A 14401-nucleotide genomic window follows, 5' to 3' on the forward strand; every position below is an offset into this window, starting at 1 on the left:
AATATTCCATTGTGTATATATACCACATCTTCTTTATCCATTCATCTGTCGATGGACATCTTAAAAAGCCTGGAAGTTTTAGCTGATGGACTGTCATTATGATTCAGCTGTGTTATATGGTTGCTAAACATGCTAAACCTTACTACATGCCTAAGGCTGTAGTAAGTGTAAAAATGAGAGTGAGTGGACATTCTTCCTGAGGATAGGAAACGGAGACTGTACGAAAACTATCCTTAACCCTTTCCTGGAGAAAAGAAGGCTCTGGAAACCATGAGAATTCTTTCAGACATTGACAGGGCCACTCATTCTGTGGTGGCACTGTAAGGTGGGAATTGGACCGGTGAGGGCCAGTCATGGATTCTACATGAGGAAGGAACGCCCTGAAACCATGAAAGGCATGTACCTTCAGGATCCTGCAGTAGGGAGCGGACAGCCTGTGTGTGAGAAAGTGGAAAGGAAAGTCCATCATGGCCTGTGGTCAGAGGCCAGCGTCCTCCATACAAGCAAGGCACAGAGCTCTTGAAGAGACGGGCCAAGGAGATGCCTCAGGGGCATCGGCTATGCTGAGGATCAAGCTGACCTCTGCTCTGTCCCCTCAGAGCTTTACTTACCTTTTGGAGTTCTCTCCAAACCTTGTGGGGCTGTGTTTCATTTTTCCAGGGAGTCCAGTTTCTCACAGGTAATGCTGAATGCTTTCCCTAATTCTGACTCAGTAAGTCTTCTTCAGGCATCTGCCGTGTGCTTTGCTCTGTGGGAGCAAACAGATGATACTAAAAGTAGTGTAAGAAGCAACATGAAGTATATGATTCGGGAGACCAGATCACCTGTCATACTAAGAAGCTTGAGGTCGGATGAGGAAAATGAGTTGTACTGGCAGAAACTTAAAGGAAGGGAATGGTTCACTGAGACTTAATCCAGCAGGTAATGGGATAGATTGGCATTTTAAATGACACGATGTTGATGGGAAGTTACTTAAAACTCTAAAGTTGTCATTTGTTAACCATGCCCTGTTCTCTATTGAACACTAAAAAAATGAACAGACCCCACAAACTCCATCTCTAGACCTCCACTCTGAATACTTAACTGATACTTTAGTTGTTCTACCAGATGGCTGAGATGATTTTCCATGAATCGGTTTAAGTATTAATGACCATTTTATGCCACATGAAAGAGTTAACATATCAACATCTGATCATTTTTCTTTCCTGCAAAGATTTTGTGACTTCATTAATATTGAGCATTCCCTGCCCCGGGATGTAATCCTTTTCTGCTCTTGAGATTCAGACTCAACAGCTAAGAAAACACATGTCCAGTGCCCAGACCCACTTCCCTCCTGGACGGTGCCAGGTGTGACGTGTGCTTACTTCGCAGACTCCTGAAACACCCAAGGGCGCCATCCTGTCATATTTGCATTTCATCGCTGCTGTGACACATTTCTAACTGCAGGCTCATGCTTCCTTTTACATTACATATCCTCAGGACCTCAGCACCTATCACTTACTGGACGAGAGAGGCTGGACAGTCTCATTCTATCTCTGTAATGTACTTAATTACAAATAAACACCCCCTTCTCTGACCTCATCAGAAATTTGTGTTTGGATCCTGGGATACAGTGAAGAATACCTGGCTAACGGGAAGCAATACCAGGAACCCGATGCTGCTGATGTACATGCTGTTTTTACATCTTTGAAGCAGTTGTGTGTGTTTTAGAGTCCTGGACTTAAAATTAGTTATGTTGAGGAGTGGATTTACTTAAAAGTAATGTTTGTTCCTTTCCACTGCAAGTCTGAGAGGTGGCACACAGAGTAGAACAAGAAGGAAAATTCCATTCTGTTGTCTCCACCCTGATTTTTTTTCTGTGTGCAGCACAGAGAAGGTAGTGGGCCTAGTTAGTCTTTAGCTGTCTTTTGGAACACCAGTGCCATTACAGGCTTAGGCACTGGGAGCACTAGACCTGATGTGTCAGATGATGGCTTATTTAATGTGCTGGCCTGCCTGTTGATGTTTTACTACTTTTAATTCAGTTCAGTGTTACACTTAACTTTCCCTTTATAATCACAGCTGTTTGGAATGCCGGTAGGTATGTTCTGAGGGCTCCCATTTGCCAGCAGGTTCACTGGGGAAAAAGTAGCAGAAAGAAAGGGGGTAATAGTGTCACCCTATGGGTAATTACGTGCTCCTTCAAGAGGTTGGCACTCATCGGCATCCACACTGGGAGCCAGGCCAGGATTGCCGATGAGCAACAAGTACGCTTGGAGTGAATGGGTCTTCAGCTAAACAAGGGAACATAAAGCTTGCTCTGTTTTGAGAAAAGAAAGCAGATAATCAGTTGACAACAAATATTTACTGCTAGTGTTCCAAATTTGGATCCTGAAAAGAGCTAGAGCACTTAGATGTTGAATCTTGCCAATAGAGAGTAATTTGAATTAGGAACTCAAAATCATTATCCTTCTATCTCTATTCTCAGGCTGAGGGGACAGAGAGAGAGAGAGAGAGAGAGAGAGAGAGAGTGCGTGTGTGTGTGTGTGTGTGTGTGTGTGTGTAGAATTAGAGACAAGAGGCTTATAGAGGTTCAAGTCTTACGCGTTTTTTTTCTAACCTGGGAAATAGGATGCTGCAGGGGATTAGGTTTCAAAGTAGCAAATGCTTGCTTGTAAGTATAGGTGTGAAAGGGAAGCATTTTATCAAAATCAGCTCTTGAAAGATGATCCATTCACCAAATGTTTATCCCTATACCTGCTTTCCTTTTTTTTTTTTTTTTTTTTCCAAGTTTACATTTACCAAAATTGGATGGACTCCCTGAGTCCATCAGCTCTGAACTGTGCCTGAGGCAGCTCTAGTTAGAGTTAGGGGCAAAGCCCAGAGGGAGGGACACAGGAAACCTCATGGTTCCAGTAGAGCAATGGAGAGATGAACAGTCTCATTTCTCATAAGCTGCAGGTATCTGCCATCTCTGTCCTCCAGCCCACCACAGCCACCTCCAGCCCTCCTTCAGGGGGTGCTCATAAGTAGGTGGGTAAGCAGGGGGCATTCCCACTTGAGAGGGCCTTCATGAGAGTTTCATCTTCTAGAATTTAATCATTGCAAGGCATCTTTCAGAATTAGGAATAAAAATGCAACAGCCATTTGACCAGTGTCACCCAGGCAGAGGTCATGGGGGACCTAAAAACAAGACTTTATTTTAGCCCACCACCATTGACAACGGGAAGTAACCTTCTAGTTGGACCTGAAAGCTGCCCTCAATCTACCAGGAGGACGAAAGAAGCTCATCTAGATACAACAGAAACTTGGGCTTGTCCATTTTGGGGGCTTACAACAGCAGAAGCTTTGAAGAAATATCCTTTGTGTTGCGACCTAGTACACACCTATCTGTATGGGTGTATATGTGAGCAAAAGATCAATTTCACAAAACAGTTCTTGTATGTGACACCCTCTGATTTTTTTAAATCAGTCTTTACCTTTATAAAATGGATATCACAACCTACCAACTTGATTTCACAATCCACTAGTGGGTCACAGTAGTTGAAAAACACTGTTCTGATGTATAATATTGTCGTAGCACTGGTAATTCTTTCCAAATGAACATCATACTTTTACCTAATATCACCTCTTACTGCATTATTTCTATCTTTTATGATTAAGTTATCTGCCAGTTGTAGAGAGTTCTTGATATAGGGTGGTATAGGCATTTTGGGGAATCTCTGTGGTCAATATACAGTTCCAAGTTAAAGCAAGAACCCCTACAGGCATTATTAAAGAATGGTTGCCGAATTTCTGTCTGTAGGCTCTGTCCCGGGGACCCGCTGCCGTTTGCCTGAGGATTCAGTGCTTGTTTCACATTGTCTCGGTTTCTGTAGTCTTGCTGAATATCCCTCCGACTTCCTCGGGCTTGATTTGCCCTCTGGGAATGGCTCTCACCACATTAAACTTCACCTTCACCTTCGACATCTTCTCAGCCTCTTTTGCTGGTTCTTAGGCATCCCTTCACTGCCTTGCTTCTCTTTGTCTCTTCCAGTTGGTTCATTCACATGAGCCAAATGGTTGTGGAGTCACTCTTAATAAGTATAGTCCCCACACACCATCACTGTAATGGATCGGTCCATAGCAGCTTGTAAAAGCAGGGCCAAGGAAGAAGTGGGGACAAAGAAGTTACCCTTTGGTAATGGCAGACTCAGTATTACCCAAGAGGCAGTGTCTGCCGAACACTTTCTTGAAACGCCGGCCAGTCCATTCTTGGCTTTAGCAGATAGTGCCCTGGACTGAAATGAGGCATGATGTCCCAAATGCCCTGTTTTCTGAGCTTCCTTCAAACATGAGGCTAATAATACTTCCCTTGTGTGTGGATGCTCTGAGTGTTAAATGAGATAGTGGTAAAGCACCTGACCTGGTATCTAGAATGTAAGAAGTGCTCTCATAACCTGTAAGCTTTGGTTCTTGTTTGTATTAGTATTCTGTTGCTACATAATAAATTACTACAAAGTTAGCAGATTGAAACTATATGTATTTATTATCTTATAATTTTTATAGATCACAAGTCTAGGCACAACAGCCACTAGGGGTCCTTTGCTCTGGTTCTCATGAAGCTGAAATCAGGAGTTGGCCGAGTTGGGTCCTCATCTGTGGCTTGGGGTTCTCCTGCAAGTTCAGGCAGGTTGTTGGCAGAATCCAGTTCCTGTGGTTGTCAGGCTGTCCCCGTTCCCTTGCTGGCCGGTTGGGGGTTGCACCCAGCTCCTGGAGACCACCCCCAGTCCGAGCCACATGGCCGTCTTACCACACAGCAGCTACTTCTTAAAGCCAGCAGGAGAGTCTTACATTACATACCACCTCACGTAGCATACCATACTTGTGGGCATGGCCATTCCATCATATTCATGGGATCCTCCAGGATCACGCAGGCCATGTTCTCTAAGGGGTGGGGATATTGGGGCCATCTATAATCCTGCCCATCACAGCATCACAGTTATCATGAATCTGACACAATTGCTGAGGATTCTTCTCTTTACAGATTCGTGATAGAAAATAGTTTAATCTCCTTTGTTTACCATTAATTGTTTGAACACCACCTACCCTAAAAGCAGGAGGTCCTTTTTCTCCCTTGAATACTCCCCCCCTTCTTCCACACAGATGTGCACAAACATGCACACACGCACACACGCACACATGTACTGGTCACCCAAGACCATTGAGATTCTTGAGGAGGAGGGCACCAAGGAGTTCCTGTGGACAGTGCTGTGCATCACACGAGCAGAGTGCGCTGTTTGGGTGGTAGGGGGTCCTTGCTGGTCCAGCCCTGGCCCAGATTCCCCCAGCCCCCTGAACGGGGCACTTCATTTCCCCTCACATTCTGTGCTTAACCGTTCTTTCCCACAATGCAGCCATGGTGTGTGAGCGCTAGGACTGGAGGGCCAGCACTCCTCCACCAACACTGAGGGCCTCATGCCAGGCCGGGTCATTGCCAGGCCGGGTTTCTGCGTGGTCTCCACTCAGGTGTCACCTTCTCAGTGAGTCATCCCTGAACACCCTGTTTGAACTTGTATTACCTACCACCCCGTCTCCCTCGCTTTCAACCTTCCAGCTTCTACTTTCCTTTTCACCAGAGTAGGACGTATTGCTGTCCAACATAGTTCATATTTTTCTTGTTTGTCTTTCTCTTCTAGAAAGAAAGCTTCTCCATGGCAGGGACTTCTGTCTGGCTTTTCATTGCTCCACCCCCCAGGATCCAGCAAGTTCCTAGTAGCACCTTAGTGGCTTTTTGATGGGTGCATAGGTTGTAAGAACCAGCAGCGTTTTTTTAAATTGTTTAATTCAAGTAGAATTCATATACAGTGTTACATTAGTCTCAGGTGTACAATATAATGATTCAACAATTCTACGCATTACTCATCACGATAAGTGTACTCGAAATCTCCATCACCTATCCCCCATTCCCCGGCCTAGCTCCCCCCTGGCAACCACCCGTTTATTCTCTGTAGATAAGAGCCTGTTTTTTGTTTGTCTCTTTTTTTCTTTGTTCGACTGGCAGCATTTTTGAGCACACACTTTGGTGCTCTGCTATCTGTTGGTTGATTAAAGCAAGTTAAACAGATTACCTTCTGTCACCAACTTATGGGAGCATCTCATAGGAATCATAACGAGTTCTACCTAGTACGTACAAGTTCATGTTTGTGGGCTGTGGGAGGACTGGATGTGAAAACGTGTATCATGTGGAGAATGTGTGTGTGCGTGGTTCTGGTGGTGGTGGTGGTGGTGGTGGTGGTGGTGGTGGTTCAGCGGGAGTCTCTCAGCTCAGTTTGTCCTTGAAATGATAGAGGATTTAGCAGCAGTCGGGTGCTGGGTGTTTAAAAACACAGACACAAACCCTGGGAGCCAACCAAGGAGAAACGGCATTGGAGCTCAGCTTTGCTGAGTTTCACTGAACTCATAACTCTCCATCTCGACTGGTCTTCACTTATATTTCCTAGGGAGCTATCTTCTACACATTTTTCTTCATAAAACAAGCCAATTTGTACTGGAATTATCTACAAATTCAGTGTCCAAGATCCTGGATCAAACTGTGTGTTTCTCCCAGCTATTTTTTTTTTTATTTGAAGTATTATTTTATTCCAAAAGGAAAAAAAAAACTTCTGAACTGGCAACTATTTCAGCTAGAGGAAGCTGTGTTTTTGCTTTAAAAAAAAAAATCACATTTAGCACTCTCTTCCTCCAAACACGTGGAATGTTTCCTCCTTAAATTTTTAAGAGAAGAAAACTGGCAGGAACCTAGATCACAACTATATGATCACGTAGTATTATTGAGAAACAATCCACTTTGCTCCCTTTCCCCACCTACTACCGCTTGGACTCAAGTCACTAGTGAAAGTGTCTCTATAAATACCAACGTGCAGAACCAAGGGGCTTCAGCTTTCACGGTAGTCTCTCTTTTCCAAAAAAAGGTTGGGGAGTGGACTATTAAAGGAAGCTAACGTAACTCTTTAGAGTCCACACTGCGTCCTGAGGGCCTTGAATGGGCAGAGCAATTCCAGGGGAGGAACAGCCCCTGAGCACAGCCTGTGTCCCGCAGGGCCCCCAGCCTCAGGCACTGGGGAGGGCCAGGGGCAGCAAAGGCAAGGACAGTCCCGTCAGCAGATCGTACAAGGATGATGGCCTTAAAACTTAAAGCAGCACTGTAAGGGGGCCTGGTCTCCCACCCACTTTACTGGGACTGCAAAAACTCAGTTACGGGAAACTGAGGCTCACAGAGGTTGAGTGACTTGTCAGAAGCCCCACAGCCATTAAGTGGCGAGCCCAGGACTACCCCTCCTATGTCGTCTGACTTCGTAACCTCTGCTTTTAACCTCACTGGACTTGCCAGTGCCGTAGGGCTGTCTCGTGACCCTCATCAGGGATCGGGCACTGAGCAGGATCTAGGGCGCATGGACGCGGGTCTGTGGTTGAGCTTCCTTCCAGCTGCAGAGCTGATGGGTTTCGTGCTGGTCTTTGGTCACAGGCCTCACCAGAAGGAAGCCCCTGTGATCCAGCACATGGAGATCGTATAGGAGACATGGCACTTTGAATGACGCTCACTGCGTCCATCTGAGTACTTCCTGTTTGGGCGTCCGAACTGACAGCAGTCAGCTCCGCCAGTTTGTGATGAGACGGTGCCAGTCCCGTCCTTTGCTCTGAAATCAGCCTGGACCTCATGACTGGTTCGGTATTCCTTCCGAGCCGGGACACTGACCCGCCTGTGTTGCCCCCTCTCTCCCACAGATGCCGCCCCTACGAGGACTGCTGTGGTTCCAGGTGCTGCGTGCGGGCCCTCTCCATACAGAGGCTGTGGTATTTTTGGTAGGTCACAACTCTTCCTGGTCTCGAATGCTTTGCTCTCCCACCCGTCACCCATACCCGCCCCCCCCCCAGGGGCTCTGCCACACTCCGTATTATTACATCACCTTCACCTGAGCTCTCCGTCTCAGGGACAGCCTCTGTCAGGAAAACAGGTATGTTCAGCTTGGCTTCGTGACAAGCACTTCTGCTCACAGAGTTTGCAGAAAGCTCGTTCCCATTTTCACAGGCTGCAGCCGGGAAAGAGGAGTTAATCTTTTGGAAGGTGGGAGGGATGACAGTGTTGTCCTTCAGCAGCTGCTTCGCCAGTTGCTGGGATGGAACTGAGGATGACTGTCTGGAGGACTCAGAGTTAGCGAATCTTGGTACAACGTTTCTGCTGCCTGAAGGCCGTTCCCATGTCGGCCGTGTCAGCCGAATCCTACCTTTCAGGACAGACAGCCTGCTGATGATCTTCCAGCTCTGCTGAGGGAGATCAGGAGCTGTCTGAAGTCTGTAAAATTCTACCTTGAGAGGGAGTGAGGGAGTATCGCTGACAGAGCATCCTAGAAGGATAGGGGTGCTGTTTCCCTTAACGGGAACCCCCCGCGTGTTGCTCTCCTCAGGGGATGCCCGTTTGGGGGTATGTCTGAAAATGTATTTGACTCTGTAGATGAGAGATACTGCTTCAGATCTCAGGGATGGCAGGGCATGGGCGGGAGAGGGTTTGCATGAAACCAAAAGAGCATTTCATCAGGGAAAACACCAGTACGTGGGGATTCCACATGTCACGTTGTCTTTGATAGGAAAGGTTGCTTTCCTGTTACTGTCACCACCTCCTTGATGGGGCATCAGCCACTTGGGGGCTCAGCTCACCTGTCACATCTGGCCCTGGCCTGGCCTCCCAAACAGCTGGTTTGGACATCCCTTGTCTTGATGTCACTGCTTCTGGCAAGCCCTACTGAACCAAGTGCCATGTTGGTGCCTAAAACTGTGTAATAGAAGGTAAATTTTTTTTAGCCTAAGATTTTCTAAATGTGAACATCTCTGGGTGCACTTTAAGGGGGAGTGGACTAGTACAAAAGGGGGGGAAAGGAGGAGGGGGGGGGGGGGTGACCTTTCAGAGCTTTGCCTAGCTTCATGCATACTTGCCCTCAGAATTTTCCTCCATGGGGCCTTGTGTAGTAGAAGGAGACAGGACCATCTGGGGCAAGAATCCTGAAGTAATTAGGAAGTTATGCCAGGTTGCCTGAAGCAGCAGAAAACCTGACCTAAAAATGAAAAAAACTCGTCAAAGTTTAGGTATTATGTGATTTTTTTAAAAAATGGAGAGTCCAAGGGGCACCAGGGAGTGTCATTCAGTTAAGCATCTGACTCTCAATTTCAGCTCAGGTCATGATCTCAGGGTCATGAGATTGAGCCCTGCCTTGGGCTCTGTGCTGGATGTGGAGCCTGCTTAGGATTCTTTCTCTCTCTCTCTCTCTCTCTCTCCCTCTCTCTCTCCCTCTCTCTCCCCCTCCCCCACCCCCACGCTCGCTTGCTTGTTCTCTCTCTTGAAAAAAAATTGAGAGTCCAGGAAAAATGTGAGGGCCTCGAAGCTAGAGCATTTTCTTTTGGCTTTCCCAGGAAGCTTTACCTGAACCATTGAGCTCCTGGCCAGAGTCACTTGTCAGAGTTGGGGCACATTAGTAAGATGGCATGCAGTGAGTTAGTGGGATCCCTACACAGAGACATCTTGTAAGTGCCATCAAATGAGGGGTGCCAGATGCCAGAAGATGTAGCCAAGCTCTTAGTGTTGATATTCTGACAAGAGGTTCTAAAGTGGGGATATAGCCAGAGAACACCTTGAGGTATAATTTTGAGGTGCCCCAGCTGCAGTCAAAGGATGCCTGGGTTCTTTCTGCTCAATGCATTCCTTCTCTTGGTAAACATTAAGTGTCTGTATGCACCAGGGCCCCATGGAGAGGCACTTACAGTAGTCAGTCTCCTAAAAGAGACAGATAGGTCTAAGTAGGTAATTATATGTGGAAAGTTTTGTTTCTTTTTAAAGATTTTTTATTTATTTATTTGAGAAAGAGAGAGAGCATGAGCAGAGGGGAGGAGCAGAGGGAGAGGGAGAAGCAGACTCCCTGCTAAGCAGGGAGCCCGATGCGGGGCTCTGTCCTCGGACCTGAGCCAAAGGCAGATGCTTAACCGACTGAGCCACCCAGGTGGAGAGTTGTAAACCAGTGTTCTGGAAACACAAGATGGAGCCTCTGATGCCAGAGAAGTTGAGGAAAGCTTGCAGAGCTTCTGACTGGGTCTCAAGAGAGGGTGTTCTGTGCAAAGGGACCAGCACATTGATGGGACAGAGACATAAGAAGAGCCGATGTGGTAAGAGAGTGGCAGGAAATTCATGTGGGTGGCAAGTGTTTGGGGGAGAGGGACAGGGGATGTGAACCGTGGAGGGAAGGAAGGGCTGCCTCCAACCTGGGTCCCACCTTGTTTTTGAGGAAGTCTGTCTCCTTACCATAGAACAAAGGTTTTGGAGGAAAATACTTTCAAAAGTCCCTGCCAGTTCTAAAATCTTGAGTAATCTTTAACCGACACAGTCTGAATGAAATCACTGGGATTAGAAAAACTAGACCGGTAGCACCCTTGCTAGAGCTGGGAAGCACACTAGAAAGTGAAACCTGGCAGGGTTAGCACCGTGCATGAGCCCTGCTGCTGGGGGCTCCCACTCAGGAGATCTGGATGCACCTGGGTCTGCGTAGTAGTTCAGGGAGAGAACCACATGCTAGGGGGAGGACAGAAAGAGATTGGAAAAAACAAATTGTGAATTGAACAAACCAGCTTACTTTTGATGATAGAAAAGGCAGAAAGTTCCTCTCTTAATCCCTGGAAAGCTCCCCAAACCCGCTCAGCAATCAATCTCTGGTACTTCAAAGAACTGCCTTTCTTGCTCTACCACTCCTTTTCCCTAACTGAAGTCCTGCTTTCTCTCTTTCCTTGTTCCTATAAGCTCATTTCCCTGTCCCTTACCAGTTTGTCTCTTAAAATAAGTTCTTTCAGACTCATATTTCCATGAGGAATGAATCTGATGATGATTGATATTGGCCGTTGGCCTCCTGCCGTGTGACTTTGTCCTGTCCTTGCCTTGTACTTACTTGCCGTCCGTCTAAAGTCTGAGGTGCAATATCGTTCTTATTTGGCTAGGAGAAGAAGAATTCCATTTGATAGTGTAATCCGCATGTCAGCTTATCTCCTGGAACAGACCCATATCTCAGATGGCTTCTGCATTTTCCAATCCAGGGGGCCAGGGGGTGAGTCTCTTGGGAGTGAGTGGTAGTGTTATTTGAAAAGGTAAACCCTTATATGCAGTCAGCCTCTCTGTGCTTTATATTCCTGCTCAGATACTTACAGTTGGACCCACCGTTGAATGTAAGATTATAATTGAGTCCCCCCGAGGGAAATTAGTTTTAAGAGCTGCAACAGTTCCCTTTGTGATTCCAGCATCCCAGCGCTGAGATGGCAGGCCCCTGCACAGTGGGGATTTCTTAGCTCCCCAAGACTGCAGCCCACAGCCATCCCCTGGGGCCTCTTGCTCACCCAGCTCCCTGCTGGGGCTCAGGTGCTGTTCTTTCCCCCTAGAACGTGCCTTTCCTCCTCTCCAGCTTGCTTCTTTCTTTCTATCCTTCAGAACTCAGCTCAGATGTTGAAGGGAAAGAAGTTTTTCCGATTGCCTCACTATAACACATACCCTTGTTTAAAACCTCTTGTTGCACTGACTTGTATGCTTAAAAATGGTGGAGACGGTCAATTTTACATTATATCACACACACACACACACACACACACACACACACACACACACACTATGATTGCACCTTCGTTTTTCTTTCATAGCACTTACCAGAGTTGTAAATCACTGATTTTGTAACTTTGTGGTTTGCTGTTTCCCTCCTCTACCAGAACTCAGGTTTAACTGGTGGGGAGGGACTCACCTTACTCTCTATAATGCACAACGTGGTGCTGGGAGCAGAGCAGCTGCTTAAAAATTGTTGAATGAATAATGAATTAGAAGGCAGGTCAGAAAGCCACAATTTCAGCCCTTTCCTGAACCATTTCCTGTCTTGTGCCTCTGATCTTTCTTCCTACTCCGTGTTCCAAGGTTGTCCAGTAAATACTTATTGACTGACTGATGGACTTACACCTAGCATCGTATTAATATTCTTAAAATCTTTATTGTCTGCTTTTTCTCTAAATTTCACTCATGTGTGGTCAGATGCCTTTAACCATGATGCAGCGTCTCTGCCCCATGTTCATCTTTCACAAGGCAGTAAGCTGCCCACATAGTGTGGGTATCTTGGGTGAGGTTCGGGAAGATTCCATGAGTCCCATAGTAATGTCAGAGTTTCCCAGCTGTGTGTGTGCAGGACAGGCAGCTTGGCTCTTCTCAGAATGACTTCCCTTGTTTCTAGAAAGACAAGATACAGCGCAAACGTGAGGTGGGAAGAAGCCATTTATTCATTTGTCAGTCATTTATTGAATGCCAGCAACGTGACAGTCTCTGAGAAGTCTTAGATGAGTTGGACAAAGATTCTGTCATTAAAGCAGTCAGCTCTACTGCTTGTTAGACTTTAAGGTCACGGTAGGAGAATGTCAGCCATCCTTAGAGATTTCACATCTGCAGCTTTTTTATCGACTGTATTTCCTCTAGTCCTGTAGTGTTTCTGTAATTAAGGTGTGCTCTAGGTAGGCCACCATTTAAAATCTCTTTGTCAGTATTCCTGTAATAATGGAGAGAAAACTGCTAGGAAGGATAAAAGTGCTTATCCTTGTGGCTTTGCCGGTGAAGAATGGGAAGTGGGGGACATGGACAGGGAGGCAAAGCCGGATCAGCCACGGCCTGCGCCCAACGAGATTGAGAAGGCATCTCCCGTTTTGATGGAACTTTTTGAATTGAGGTCAGCGCCATGGACGGGAAGTGATTGCACCAACCCTTTGAAGGCAGCTAACCATTTGGAGCATTTGAGACTTCTGGGACACCCCTGAACACAACTGACTCACACTGAGAAGCCAAGAGAGCTCTGTTCAGGGGTGTCCCAGAAGTCTCCCAGGTGTTATCCACCCAAGAATGTCCTGGTAGAAACGTCAAGGGAAGGCCAGCCTGAGGAGCCAGATGCTGAGCCCCTGTGACCCCTGCATCGCGAGTCCCTGTTGGCGGACCCCCGACTCCTAGGGCCTTTGAGCCTGGGCCAAGCCACTGCCTGCCCCAAGCACCACCTCACCACTGTGCTCTTGCTCAGGTTCCTCCTGATGATGGGCGTGCTCTTCTGCTGCGGAGCTGGCTTCTTTATCCGGAGGCGCATGTACCCCCCGCCGCTGATCGAGGAGCCTGCGTTCAACGTGTCCTACACCAGGCAGCCCCCGAACCCCGCGCCAGGTCAGCCCGTCCGTCTGTCCTTGTCTCCTCTCTGCAGTGTTTGTGTCCCCTGCAAGCATTTGAAAAGGTCCCTGCTGCCATGTCTGCTAGAAGAAAAAAATTCAGGCCATGTTTATTCATTTAAGTTCTGAGGATCAGCCTTACCGTGCATTTGTGCTAAGGGAAAATGCAGCATCTATTGGATTGTATTTCTGTTACCTCATATTCTTACCTAAATAGTGGTGTGCCTTTTATGCATATTTATGCCGTTCACATATGCATGTCGTTTGCTCTTTTTCCTTAAAAATCATTCCATGTAGAAATTCCTATGTACAAACAGTAGTGTCCCTGTTATTTATAATGCGTCTGGACTAAATATTAATTATGCCACTTTAAATGGTGATTTGCTCAGATAGTCTGTCATTGCTGATCATTTGTTTTGTTTTTTCATTCATTCAACAAGTATTGATGCAATTTACTCGTATTCTGAATACTTATAGACAGTGCTGCTAGAGACATTTCTGTACAAGTTACATTTGGCCTAGTTAGGGAACATTACCCAAAGTGAGGCCACAGAGTCAAAAAAAATTGGTGGTTTCTTAATTCTTACAAAATTGCTTTAACTATCTAAAAACTCTCAGGGACGGTGGTGGGTGAATGCAAGCTTCCCTTGGGACATAGGCTGGTTCCCTATTTTTGACATTGATGTGAGATGTGAGATGTTTTCCTTCCCTTTGAGGGAACCTCCTGAGGAGGAAGGGATAGAGGGGTGGTGAGGCATTGCTCATTCGAGGTCCTGTCTTTCGGCCACTGTGTGCTGAGGCCACGTGGCAGGCATCACTCCCGTGCACCCTGCTCTCCTGCTGTCTGTCACAGTTGCCCCCTGGGGAGTGGAGGGCAGGGGTGCTCTCTATTGATTGCACACGACAAGTAGACAGAATTCTGGGAGCAGTTCCTGCCATGGTTTTTACATCCTAGAGATGTGCTATACAGTGTAGGGTTTATAGTTAACAGCACTGTTAACTTAAGATTTTGTGAAGAGGGTAGATCTTATATTAAGTGTTCTTATCATAATAATAAATTTGGAGGTAGTGAATAGATTTATGGCATATATTGTGCTAATGAGTTCACAATATATATTTATCTCCAAACTCACCGCATTGTATACATTAAATACATTCAGCTTTTTGTATGTCA

At 46.5% G+C, this 14401-nt stretch overlaps 1 protein-coding gene across 3 annotated transcripts in view; it reads left to right on the forward strand.

Moving 5' to 3' along the window:
- VOPP1 (VOPP1 WW domain binding protein) overlaps positions 1-14401 on the forward strand; it is a 140669-nt gene that overhangs the window by 65606 nt on the left and 60662 nt on the right. For all 3 annotated transcript variants that reach the window (XM_073886910.1, XM_073886909.1, XM_025853150.2), the window contains exons 3-4: positions 7747-7824; positions 13089-13225. In XM_073886910.1, the coding sequence (XP_073743011.1) occupies positions 7747-7824; positions 13089-13225 (215 nt within the window). The remainder of the gene's footprint in view (positions 1-7746; positions 7825-13088; positions 13226-14401) is intronic.

Source organism: Callorhinus ursinus, unplaced genomic scaffold (genome assembly GCF_003265705.2).
Source record: "Callorhinus ursinus isolate GAN/ISIS: 27379988/994484 unplaced genomic scaffold, GSC_fseal_2.0 scaffold73, whole genome shotgun sequence".
NCBI lineage: Eukaryota > Metazoa > Chordata > Mammalia > Carnivora > Otariidae > Callorhinus > Callorhinus ursinus.